Genomic DNA, 13,321 nt, shown 5'->3' on the forward strand with positions numbered 1-13,321 from the left:
TAAATTTTAGAGGTTTTTGGACTTGTCATCCCTCATCGGTCTGCCTTGATTGAGAATGCCCAGGGGGAAGGAAGCCTGTGGCAGAGATGTGACCACGATGTAATCTGTTGACCCCCATCCCGGTGATCTCCGGTGTCCTTTTGTGTCCTTGCTCTCACCACCCCCCAACTCTGGGGCCCTCTGTCCTCTGAATAAGCTTCTCGCTGAGCTTCTCCGTCATCGGCCTCACCTCTGCTATCAGGTGTTTTTGTTCTTTCTGCTTCTGAGTTTGGAGTATAATTTTTACATTTTCTCTGGAAATCATTTGAAAGTGGCAAAAAGTTGCAAAACTAAAATCAGTTGTTGTGCATTCTGTATCCGGGTTTTCCTATGGTTAACATTTTGCCCGTTTGCTTTGTCAGTCCCCCTCCCTCCGCCCCACACTTGGCTTGCTGAGCTATTCCAAGGTAAGTTACAAGCATCATGGCCCTTTGTGCCTAAATACTTCCGTGCACTGCCTAATAGGGACCAGGTAACGTTTTAAACGGTGGTGCTGTCTGTTTGTAGCAAATGACTACAACACAAGCAGGCGGCTTACTCAACACCATTTTCTCCTTATGAGCAGTTTGCCGGGGGTACTGAACTCCAAGTGGCCAGGTTGCTTCCCCTCTCTGCTTCGCTTCTGTCCCACCCCTGCCTAGCCTGCTGCGGGCGGTTGGGTAAGGGTGAAAGGTGATCCCGCCATTTTGAAGATAAGCCCCGTTGTAGAGCATCACAACAGGTGCAGACTAGGTACAGAGAGTGCATTTGATCTAACTGTGCGTCTGCTTGGCCTGTGTGGAGAGACGTGGCCCAGTCGTGGTGCACGTGCATGTGCGAGTGAGCTTCCGGGTGTGAGAGCCCAGAATCGTTTTCCTGTTGGTGTCTGCCCGCAGGACTTCAATGTTGCAGGACACGGTGGAGAACCTCACTGCCTCCCACAGAGCCTGGCTTGGAGACTTAGAAGGCGTTGGAAGTTAGTGGATACCGTGGACTTGGGCAGCTTTGAGGGAATTGGCGGTTTGATTTGTCCCTTGTGGTGCAGAGGAAGATCCTGGGGTCCGGGGAGCTGGTGTGCTCATGAGTTCTCACCCCGCTCTGCCGGTAGCGACCTGTGCAGCATCAGGAAAACCTCCCTGCCACCGTGTCCTCTTATTTTACTCAGTTAGACGCTTGGAATGGTCTAAACCCGGGTGGTTTGTGTACAGAAATGGGACAGGAGAGTAATGAGCGACGCACACAGGATCCAGAAGATTTTGAATTTCATCCTGCAGGAGTGGGAGGGGGGTCATTGAATTCTTTCCACTGCCAGCTTGGGAACATCAGACAGACTTCCTGTAATGGAGGCTCAAAATACTGGGGAACACACGCAAAGCTGCCTCGGTGCCTGTTTGTAGAGTTTTTAAAAACCAGACACTTCCGGTCTAGGGATTGAAGAGTTCATGGGAACCTGCTTGTCCAGGGTTTTCTTGCATGTTATACCCTCCTGGTATGTTGTTGCTGGTGGCCGGGGGCAGGAGGTGACTGTCCCAGAGTGGTCGGCCACTACATAAAATGTGTCTCTCTCTCGTTTGCTTCCCACCTGCTTTCCGAGCTCCTTTCTCGGACAGGTAAGAGACCGTCTTTCTGATGGACGATGTACGTCACAGATGCTTGGCTCTGCTCGGACGTGTGCATGTGGGGGTGTCGCGGGGTGGGCCACCAGGTTGGGCAATCATTGTTTTTCTTTCCATCATCATCATTACGTTCTGAACCACCCCGCATCTAGTCTGGGGGGAAGGACGGAGTGTGGGGGTGGTTAGTGCCATCAGCAGGAAAGGTGCTCATGGCACACCCGAGGGTGTGGAAGTGAAGGAAGCCCCCGCTGGAGCCCCACGTCCGAGAGCAGACCGCTTGTCCCTGGGCTGACCTCGACAGAGGAGGTTATGAGTGGCTTTTGTAAATGGTAAAGCCTCGGGAACAGTTTCTCTACACCGATGGCCCGTAATGTGGTCAGGTTTTAAGGATTCCTCTCAAAAGCCCATTCGATTAAGCCAAACTTACTAAATGGCCAACTCTTGTGCCAGGCCCTGTGCTGAGTGCTCCAGAAAGTTAAAAAAAAAAAAAAAAATCACTGGGGATACTGCGTCTCCTCCAGGAGCTCCCCACTTGGTTTTCAAGACGAGGTGCATTGGTCAGAAAGACGCAGGGAATTGCAAAGAGCACATAGGACAGGTTTTCTTTAAATTACTGAAGAATTCAGCATAGACATTTGGGAAGGTAGCGAGCAAGAAGTACAGGAAATCTACAATGGGGCGTGATCCTGTATTTACTTCTGCTTATTAGGAAGTTTTCCAGATAAGAGGAACTCACAATTCACGAGTCACTTGGGGTTTGTTTTGGTTACTTACTTACACTTTCAGAAATGAGCAGGTCTGCTCTGTATATTCACCTGACACCAATAAGGAGACCGGCTTGGATGTCAGGAAGTGGCAGGGGTGGGGGGGGTGCCTTCCCCAGCTAACCTCTTTTGGACACTTGCCCTGGTTTCATGGTGGCCCAAATACACTTGTTGGTTTGGAGGGAAATAGTTAAATGCTTTCATGGCCAAGGGCTTCTCTGCAAGTTCACAGATTTTATGATTAAAGAAGAGCTAGGATACAGGACACGATAGGGAAGCATGCAGAAGCGGGTGATGGTGTGGCGAGATAGCGCTCTTCGTAGAGTCACAGGAGCCGATGACCCCGTTGGGGGCTGGGCGGGAAGTCCTGCTGGTGCGGTGTGGCCACACCTGGAGCCCAGGCCACCTCACCCAGTCAGCTCTGTGCCCCAGACCCCGGGATGGTTCTACCCCAGTTCCCTAGCACGGCCCCCACTGTGGTGCCTTCCCTGTGCGCAGCAGATGCATAGACCTGGGGGTGGGGTTCGTCCGCTCCGCTCCCTGCGGCTTCCTGCTGCCGCCCAAAGACCTTTACAGGAGGGCTTCTCTAGCTCATGGGTACAGGAGGGGTATGTCTGCTGAAACCGCAGTAAAGGGAGATGCATCCCCGGGCCGGGGACTCAGCAGTGCGGGGCAGAGAGAGCTACTTGATGCCAAGTTCAACAGAAGTAGCAGCACACCCCAACCTCACTTACTCTTGGGAAGGCTCAGCGTGAGTAGGCACTTGGAGGTGGAGACCAAAAACAGAGTCTGTGCTCAAGTGTTACCTCTCCTTCCCCCAGATCGGCAGAGTATCTGGAGTAGGTGGTAGGGACAGAAACCTCACGTGTGCCTCCAAGGCCCCAAAGAACGGATCTGTCTTTGGAGGATCGAGCTTGGCTTCCCGGTGGGGCGGGACACCCTGATACAAGTATGTGGACAGCGTGGCTTAAAGCCCCAAGCACCATTCGTTCCAGTGACAGCCCCTGGAGCTATGATCTGGACCTCTGTGGTTCTCCCGTCTGCAGAATGGGTCTGGCAGTTCGAGAGATTTATGGAGCATCTTCTGTATACCCAACCAGGCTAGCTGTTAAGGATACGAAGGTGAATGAGACGTGGCCTTGTTGACAGCCTGGTGGGTCTACCTGTAGCCCTTGGAGTTAGTCTTTCAGACCAAAGTTCCGGAGAGAAGAGCTGTCTGCGAGGCTGCTCTTCCGTGACCCCAGGCCACGGGAAGTCCGTGGAGAGGGCGAGAACGGCGGAGTTCTCGTTCAGCCCCTCCGGTCATGGCCCTGTGACCTCAGGCCCAGTAGACAGTTCTTCCCATCCATAAGTAGGATTCCTCCCGTGGCTCAGCTCGCTGGCTTGTTGTGAGGCTGTGGTCAGGCTCCTCCTGCCCCCTGGGCGTCGAGGCTTCGACGTGAGCCGGTCCGGAGCCCCCACCCGGCTTCTCTCTGCACGCAGCCATCCATGCTCCCACGTTCCTCTTCAGGAGAAAGGGAGCCTGTTTACCCACAGAGAAAATGTGCCCCACGGGTGGCCTTCAGCGGGGGGCTTCCCACTCGAGCCTCCCCCGGCTTCGGCCCCCGTGCCGGCGTCTGCTGAGCTTGTGTTCACGGTGGCAGAAAATACCATAGTTCATTTCTTCGTCATTTTTTCTTCAGAGGGCTCGGTGGCCCCAAGGTCAGGGGTCAAGCCGGGAGTCAAGGAGGCAGGTGTAAAGGGATAAATTGGGGGGGAAGTGGTAGGTTTAAGGCTGGAGCTCGTCACCAGTGGGCCGGGCGGGGTGGAGCTGGAGTGGCTCGTCCCACATCCCATCAGGAAAACCCGCGCGGAAGGGTTGAGAGCGTCTCTGCAGGTTCTCTCCCGAGTGTTTCCAAAGCCTGGAGCAGTGACAGGTGTGGGTGCGGTGTGCGGGCAAGAGGCCGAGTGGCCCGCCCCCGCTCGCCACAGCCCTCTTCCCCTCTGTTTGCAGTGGACCACGGCATGTTCGAGAACTTGAACGCCGCCCATGCCCCGAAGCTGCAGCCCAGCTGCTCCTTCCCCCACCTGTCCCGGCTGGCGGCCCCCAGCTCGGCCGCCCCGGGGTCGGGGGTCTGGGTGGGCAGCAGTCAGCATCTTAAGAACCTGGGCAGAGCCGTGGGGGCCAAAGTCAATGACTTCCTGCGGAGAAAGGAGCCCTCGAGTCTGGACGGTGCAGGCGCCATGGAGATCAATAGGACTGCGGGGGCCCGGCTGGCCGGCGGGGTTTCGGGCGAGGAGGCCAGGTGAGTGCGGGTGGGGGGGCCAGCAGAGCTCCGGACTGACCCGGGGCCTCCAGAGAGCAGCTCTGAGCCGGGGACATGAGCTCGCCCTGCGGAGGATGGAGCTGGGCTGTGTCCCTGGTTGTCGGCTGCCCCCGGGTCACCGTGGCCAAAGTTTACCAAGCGCCTGTCCGGCGCACACAGGCACCGGGCCCCAAGCTCCCCTAACCCCTGAAGCGGCCCAGATGGTTTCCATCTCGCACAGAACCAGGTTCAGAGGGGTGAGGTTCCAAAGGCAGTAGCGGGCACAGCTGGATTTGAACCCCAGCATTGCCTGAGGCTCCCAGGGTGACTGCTAACACCCAGCCACAGCTTCGAGCCGCTGCTCTGCTTATGGTAGGGAAGGAACGTGGGCGTCCATGGAACCCACGGGGGCAGGGGAGGGAGAAGCCTGCTGGGGTCACCAGGTCCCTTCCAGGCCTTGTTTTCCACACCTGCTGTGCCCCTCAGCGGGGGGCAGTGTCCCCCACAGGGCTCATGGCAAAGTTCTGATGGGACACAGCTCGCCGGTGGTCCCAACGGCAACACGTAGCTGCTGTTAGCACCGGGCAGGGGGCGGAGGGGAGGACGGGGGGAGGACGGGGTCACCAGGGAAAAGCAGCCGTGCTTCAGCTGCCACAACCCACAGAGCAAACCAAGCAGGGTGCGCTTGCTGGGTGGGCGAGCTGTTGTGCGGTGGGAGCTGGAGAAGCAAGCATGGGGCACGGGGGTCTCAGCATACTCAGAGCGCCCGGGCCTGTTGTCATCGACCCCCCAGGTCGGCCCCGCCAGATGCGTTCCCTCGGCTGGATCCTCCACCTCCCATCACCAGGAAGCGAACCCCTCGGGCCCTGAAGACGACGCAGGACATGCTGATTTCGTCACAGCCCGTCCTGAGCAGCCTGGAGTACGGGACAGAGCTGTCTCCGGGGCAGCCCCAGGACCCGCTTCCCACTGCTCCACCCGAAGCCCCCCTGGAAATGGTGGATAAGGGCGAGGCTCTGCCCAATGGAGAGGTTTCCCTGTCCGTGCCTGACCTGATTCACCAGGACGGCCAAGATGAACCCAAGCCCAAGATGACTGAGTGCCGAAGGGCCTCCTCCCCGGGCCTCCTGGAGAGGAACGGCCTCAAACTCAGCCCGAGCCCCCCTCGCCTGGCCGAGCCGCTGGAGGACGGCAGCTCCCCTCCTCGGGCACGGACCTCCAGCCTTGACAACGAGGGCCCGCACCCAGACCTGCTCTCCTTTGAATAGGGCCTCTTCTTCCTGCCAAGCACCCCCCTTCCCCTCTGCCATCTCCTTCCCTGGTCCCCCTAGCCCCCCACCCCGGCTCTGTGTGCCCTTTGCTCCCTGGTACAGAGATCAGCAGAGAGCCGGACCCCTTGCTTGGGCTGTGCAGGGCCAAGAGTCCCTCAGTTGTCCTTGTCAAAGGCTCATTTTCTGTAAGGTCCTCTGGGTGCCGGCTGCAGCCCCGCGGGGTGTTGGAACACCTCTATTCCCACGCTGCCCTGACTTCCCACTGTGCCCCTGCCCCTCTCCTTCCACAGTTTGGTTCCTCTCTCCTGCCTCAGGTCAGGGAGTCCGGCTGGGTGGGAAATGATGGGTTTGGCTGATGATGGGCCCAGCCTGGAAAGGCCCCTACCCTGAGTGCCGCCCAGCCACCGTTCCGCCCGGTCCTGAGACCACGGAGGCCCCCGGTGGTTGCCTTGCGTCTGCCCTTTGGGTGCGGGCCAGAGGAGACACCAGGCGTGAGACCTGGAGGCAGCCTGGTCGCCGGCAGTTCTTGGGGTGTTTCCCATCTGGCCAGTTGGGGAACGCACCAAGCCCCCCAAGACGGGGCCCAGAGCCAGGCACTGAGGAGGCACTGGGGGAAAGGGGTACGACCTGGCACACGTGGGCTCCAGGAGCAGAAAGGGAGGCCGGGGCACCCTTGCTGCATGAGGACAGGGCTAGGCGGGCCCCGAAGAGGCAGCCGAGCGGGCCACCATCCTGCTTTGGGGGAGGGCCCGGGAACTTGGCGTCCAGGCGGCAGGCCCCAACAGAACCTGGGGCTGAAGTCGCGGAGAAGACAGGAGGAGGTCAGAGCGGCCGCTGGGGGCTCAGAGCAGTTTTCAGAGACCACCCCATGGTCTGAAATGAGGCAGAGGTAGGGTCCGGGTATGGTAAGTGTCAGAGCCGGGGTGACAAACGTGAGACTGGGATGTGGCAGGAGCCGTGGGACAGACTCGCTCTCACCAGGTAGGAGGTGTTTGCGTTTGTGTTCAAATGGCCTGTGTCTCCCTTGAGCGGCCTCTGCCTTGCCTTCCCTTGGCCTGGATGCCACATGGTCCTCTCTGCATCCCGGCCTTCAGGATCTATGTCTGGGACCAACCCGGTTCATCCAACCCTAACCGGTGCCTGCCCTTCTGGGTTAACCCACTTTTATGTTCCTCTCTCCCACCAGGGACCCTGTCATGCTGTCTTCCTGTGGCCAGGAGACCCTGTCGGGGGGCGATCCCAACCCTGGGGGCCTTTGCAGCAAGAAGAGAACCTCCCTTTTGTTGAACAGGGTGGCCGGCTGCCTGGAGAAGCCTGGCGTGGCCCGTCCAGCCGTGGCAGCCAGTGGGCAGTCTTCCCCTTGGGCCTCCTGCTGCTGCCCCTTTTCTGTCCATTGTTCAGCTCCCCCTGCCCCCCAACACTGCTCACGTTGTCCCATCACCCAGTTCCTGCTCCCCGCCCTCCCCACCTCTGCGTGGGAGACATCCAAGCAAACTCCTCTGTACCTGGGAGCCAGGAGCCTGGTGGGGGGCGGCTCAGCAGGGTGCCGGCGGCCCTTTGTTCTTGCTGCTGCAGCCTCCCGCCCCGTCTTGAACCCCGTCTTGAACCCCGTCTTCCGTTGCCCCAGAAAGCCAGGCTGCACCTCACGCTCCTGGCAAAGCCTCAGCTCCCTTTCCCACGAGGGGCTCTGCAGGCCGGGTACCGGGGGCAGGGCGGGCACTGAAGGTCCAGGTCCTGCCGCCTTCCTCCAAGAACATCACCACGATACGATCTCTGACCCCGAGACTCTGAAGTTCTCGGGACTAGCGTTTGGAAGCCCGTGAGTTCTCCCAGAACAGCTTGGGGTTTTGCACCCAACACAGAGCTGGGGACAGGGGCAGAGAACCTGAGGGCGTGTGCCGGGAGCTTCCAGGCCAGAAGATCTGTTTGCTTTTCCGGTGGGAAACTTAGCGGAGCCTTGGCCCCTGGGGCTTCTGCCCCAGAGATCAGGGCGGCCCCAGCCAGGTGACGCGGCGGCCCGTCGTGCCGAGAGCTGGCGACCCTGGGCTGGCTTAAGCACGCTGCCCTCCATGCCGCACCCAGCCCCTGCCGAGGTCCCGGACCTCAGACTCAGTGTTAGCCCAGGGATCCGGGGTCCACTTGGGTGGTCTGGTCGACGCAAGGGCAGGATAATGAGAAACAAAGGACCTATCTTCTGAGCCTGCATAAGGGAGTTGGGGGCACAGAGTCTCTTCCCTCCCTGTTACCCACCCCCAGCCCCACTGTACCCCTAGTCGGCACCTAGCCTTCCCCTGATAAATCACAGGTGAGCTTCCAGAACCTGGCAGGAGAGTGGCACGCTCCCCTGCACAGAGAGAGAGGTGTCTGTGCGACGTACGTGGACGCTATGACGGCAAATGGGCATATGGCCCATCGGCTTTGAAAGAACAAAGAGCTTGGCCCCAGGCTGGGAGAGGAAGATTACAGATCTGAGTATTTTCTAGAGATTTTATATTTATATTTTTAGTAGTGTTCTGGTAGAAGGAAACTGCAGAATAAAACGATCTGGTTTGGTTTCGTCCGTTGGCTTTGGTTTCTCCGGACTGAGGGGAAGTGGTCGGTTTTCTCCAGGCTGGCTTGTTGGCGGGAGACCACTGGCCTTTCGGGTTAGGAGCCCGGGCTGGTGAGACAGAGGTCGAACCCTGAGGCTGGTGGGCACTGTCTGCTGACCTCCCACCGGAGGCCCTCGGGGGAAGCGATCTCAGGTTTCCCCCTCCATGAGTCCCCTTAACTGGCATCTCTCTTCCAACCTGACCATCATGTGGCTGTTGGAGGGGTGACATGACAGATGCAAGTGGACCCCTGGATTGTCCTCTAGGCCGTGACTTACCTGGGCCACAGCCCTCCTCCCCGGAGGAGGGGACAGGGCTGTGCCTGTGCCCACGGACCTCCTTCAGAGGGGCCAGGGCTGCTGGCTGAGGTACCTCCCCACCCTGGAGTAATCTTGACGCTCGATTACTGGCCGGGGTCTTGCTGCTCGAGGCCAGTGTTGGACCCTGGGACCCGGAGGCCTCACACAGCCGAGAAATGGCCGGGCCTCTAACCACCTGGAAAGGGAGGAAATGGAGAATGGATGGGAGTGGGGCAGGGAAAGGGGCTTTTCTTCTGTTCACAGAAGCCATACACCTTTTTACAGGGGGCCTGGCTCTGTCCTTTGCTCGGGTGAGGGGGGTGGATTCTACAGCTCAGCACGTGGGGGCCCAGGCTCCACATCCGAAACGTTTCGGGCAGGAGGCCCCAGCCTTTTCTGCATTGAGTTCCGCTCAGTGTCTCAGAGGATGAAGAAGACAATGGTCCCGAAGGCTGCCCGCTTGCTTCCACCAGGGGGACACGCGCGTTGTTCTGGAAAGGCAGCAGAAACGCAGACACCAACCCCACACGTTCCACGCACGGGGGGGCGGGGAGCATTGAAATCACTTACAATAGCAACCTTTTCTCTAGGTCGAAGCCCCAGCAACTATTCCTCAGGTAACTTCTCCACTGACCGCTCCCCGGATGGGCTTCTGCAGGCATTCGGGTGTGAAATACCCCTTGCCCACGCTTTTCTTTTCCGCTGTGATGCAAAGTAGGTATTTGGGGCGAAGATCAAATAGGGAAAATTGTAGCAAAACATTTTTTTTGCAAGTGTAGAAACGGCTGGCCTGTCACTCTTCACGCGGTGCTCCAGGCTGAGCTGGTGGTCTAGGAAGCCGGGTACAAAGATGCATTTGTTCCTACAACGTATCCGAGCCCCTCCAGGAGCCCAGGGCTGTCTGGTGCGCAACCTGGTGGGAGAGGGGTACCTCACTCTCTCTCCACGTTGGCAAGGGGTGAGGACACCGTGGAACCCGCCCTCCTGGGACGGACAGGCTATGTTAGCAGGGTACCAAAATGCGGCAGAAGCGCCGAAGGGGGGCAGTGAATTTCAGCTGGTAGTGTCCTTCCCTCTGAGCTCAATCTTCCAGTAACTGCTGAAGAAAACCAACAAAGCAGAGGTCATCAAGAAACCCACTTCATTCCTGAGGTCCGTGCATGGGCTGCTGGGAGCCCCAGCTGGTATTTGGAATTAATGGAACCCGCTAATCCGGGGCAGCTCCCCAGACGCTGCTCCCAACTCTGAGAATGCCTTCTGGTTCACTTTGCTCTCAGGCTTTGGAATTCCTTTCAGGTCGGCGAATCCTGGGAGTGTTCTAGAATGCTCTGTGGTTTGACTCCGTGTCCTGTCCAGCTGGCGGCTGCGGATGACTCGGCAATGGTTTATCTTTGAGATTCGGTCCCCCGTGGTCCCCTGGGCTTCACTCTGCCAGCAGCATGTGGGGTGCCCCATGCAGAGTCCCCGCTGGGCTCCCCTGGGAGCGGGAACAAGTAATTAAGTCTGCACAAAGAAATTTAGCCCTGGGAGATGACTCCCCGCCTCTCCCCAGACAGTGTCCTATGTGCAGATGGCCTTTTGCATCTCGCATCTCTCCCGCGGAAATGCACTCGGGAAACTTTAATTTAGGTTGTTCAGGGAAAGCATCTCTGAGTGCTTTGCCTCTTCACTGTGCCCCCCTCCCCGCTGCCCCTTGCGCTGGGACACGTCGTGAGAGCCCAGAGTCCCCGGCACGGACTAATGAGAAAATTCCTCCGTGTTGGGTATCTAGGGCTCGTCCCTCCTGGGACACAAATCCTCTTTGTGTCCAGCTTATCTCCAGCTGCTGCCATGATAAATGGTCCGAGTGGAGGGACCCCGGGCTGGCCCTGTCCCGCGGGACGAATCCCCTGGTTGTTGCCCACACGGCCCCGGAAGCCAGCTTGAGGGGGTGTTGAATGACCCGCTCGGGCGCACCGGGCTGCTTTCTCTCTTGCGGGAGGTGCCTGCGGAGTGTGTCTGTTGCAGACTGGGAAGCACGGCCAGCATTTTCTCCTTGGAAACGGCCAGAATGGGGGAAAAATAACCAAAATGGAAAAGCAACCCCACCCCCAACAAACCGCACTGGTCTGGTTTTGTTTTTACCATTTAACCAGTTAGCCATGGTCAGGCCGTTTGCTATCCTCTTCCTTAAGGCACCGTCCGAGTTTACCACCTTGTTCTCTCTGGGTTCCCATGGGTTCCCCAACTCCTGTCAGCCTGGTGGTTAGGCCCAGAGCAGTGTCCAGCCGGCTTCTAGGGCTAACTCTCGGCCTGTGGCCCCGTGGGCCTGGTTCGGGGCGGTCCAGGTCACCGGGAGGCCTGTGGAGGAGCAGACTGGACCTTGGAGATGGGGGGACATGAACCCCGTGGGTGCTGTGAGCGGCTCCCAGCTTCAGCCAGCATCTGAGCTCCCTCTGCATCCCGAGCCCACGGGGGACAGACCCAGGTGCTGGACGGGAGCGCCCGGAACGAGTCTGGATCACCCATCTCCGTACTACCTTCCGGGCCTTCTCCAGGCAGCCGGTAAATTCTGTTCCTGGCCGCCCTCCTTGCTCATTTGAAGTCCTGGGTTCTCTCTGTCCAGAACCGCAAAGACAGCCTTTGCGGCAGACCCGGAGAGTTTTCGTTAGACCAGGGCAAGGAAGGGCATTCTTGGGGAGCTGGTCTTCCGGACGGGGGGCGGAGGCCGTCTGGGAAGTGACACCCGTTCCCCCCCGTAATAGGCGGGGTTGGCAGCCCCGCCCATGGCTCACCCCAAGACCTTGCTCATCACCCAGGGGGGCTGTGTGTGATGTACATACAGCGTGAGGAGGCGGAGGCCTTCCGTGAACAGCGTGAACGGCGGCAAGAGGTGTGAGACGGGCCCTCTGCTCTCCAGAGCACGCCCAGCCCAGGCCCCTCGCCGGCTTCCTCTCCTGCCACGGCCGCTGCGCCTCAGGACCGCAGCCCCCGACGTGCTTCTGTTCAAGGCTGTCCTTCTGCCTGCCTTTCTCTCTCCTCGGACTTCGCCAGCCTCTCCCAATTAACCCTTCACATTTCAGCTCAGGCCTCCCTTCCTCCGGGGGCCCTTCCCAGATGCCACCCCCGGCCATGCGGTCTTAATCCTGGATTTGTCGCGTGATGTGGAAAACAGCGGCCTCCTGGTCTGTCCCCCAGGCCCTGAGCCTTGTTCATCTGAGTTCCTTGTTCATCTCCAAGGCCTCAGCCTGCAGCACAGGGCCTGGCCCAGCTCAGGAGCTAGTAAAGATGTGCTGTGAACTGAAGTCCAAGAACTTCTCCTTTATTTTGGGAAATTTTATAAATATGTCCCATACACACAATCAGGTGCTAAATGGTGTGGAACAGACCAGACAGGGTTTTCACTGAGGTCTGGAGCAGACCAGCCCCTTCCTCGGGGCCTCTGCCCGCCCGCGGTCTCTGCACCCGATCTCGGACTTCAGAGGATGGAGAATGATTAATGGGCCGGGGCGTAGGTCATTTATCTCTCGCCGGAGCCTCCATTAATTCAGTTCCCTGGGCAGGTGCCCCCTCGCCCCGGACCCAGCAGAAGCCGGCACTCATGTCCCGCCTCAGGTAGGAAGGGTCTCTCTTCAACACCAAGCCCCCCGCCCACCTCTCGCTGCTGCTTCTCCAACACTGTTCCAGTACTTGACTTCCACACTCTACCACTTCGGGCTCTGCTATTAATTGGTGCTTTATTCTTTTTTTAAAGATTCTATTTATTTATTAGATCACAAGCAGGGGGAGTGGCAGGCAGAGGGAGAAGCAGGTTCCCCACTGAGCAGAGAGCCCGATTCAGGGCTCGGTCCCAAGACCCATGATCCCAGGATCATGACCTGAGCCGAAGGCAGAGGCTTAACCCACTGAGCCATCCGGGTGTCCAGTTGGTGCTTTATTATTATACTTCTAAAGCTCCTGTGTATTGCAGGAATTTGTGCTAATCCGTTTACATTCATTACCTCATTTGTCTTTCTCAGACGGCCTGTAAAGGAAGTCCCGAGAAGCCCATTTTTCCAATATAGTCGGTCTCTTACTGCCTTCCGAGGTATTTTTACGCGCGATCGCATTAAAGCTCACATCTCGTGACACAGTTATTTCAGCCCATTTTGTAGATGGGGACACTGAGGTTGAGGCAGTGACAAAGCAGAGCCTGAGTCTTAAAGACACTTAAAGGGCAGGGTAGGACCTGGAGGCCTGGGTCTCCAGACAGGAGGGGCAGGTGTTTTCTCTGCTCTTCTCTGTCTCCATCACACCAACCTAAGAAAAACCCTCAGGAAGTGGTCATGGGCCAGAAACGATGAAGGCAATTTCACTAAACACCAAAGATTCGTGCAGGATAAGAGCTGAGAGACCCATTCACTGAACCCACTCGTTTCACGGAAGAGGAAAGACCAAAAGCTGCATTTTTTTCCAAGTTCTCCTGTGCTGGCCTGGTCTCCAGCTCCCCACAGTGCCC

The 13,321-nt window shown here is 58.2% G+C and overlaps 1 protein-coding gene across 3 annotated transcripts in view; it reads left to right on the top strand.

Annotated features, from left to right (window-relative positions):
- The window catches only part of LOC308355608 (carboxyl-terminal PDZ ligand of neuronal nitric oxide synthase protein-like), a 259,956-nt gene extending 251,442 nt beyond the window's left edge, over positions 1–8,514 (top strand). For all 3 annotated transcript variants that reach the window (XM_080823936.1, XM_080823937.1, XM_080823938.1), the window contains exons 11-12: positions 4,392–4,683; positions 5,477–8,514. In XM_080823936.1, coding sequence (XP_080680062.1) covers positions 4,392–4,683; positions 5,477–5,951 — 767 coding nt within the window. In that variant the 3' untranslated portion in view covers positions 5,952–8,514. The remainder of the gene's footprint in view (positions 1–4,391; positions 4,684–5,476) is intronic.
- The last annotated feature ends 4,807 nt before the right edge of the window (positions 8,515–13,321 follow it).

This window comes from Martes martes, assembly GCF_963455335.1.
Source record: "Martes martes genome assembly, chromosome: 15".
Lineage (NCBI taxonomy): Eukaryota > Metazoa > Chordata > Mammalia > Carnivora > Mustelidae > Martes > Martes martes.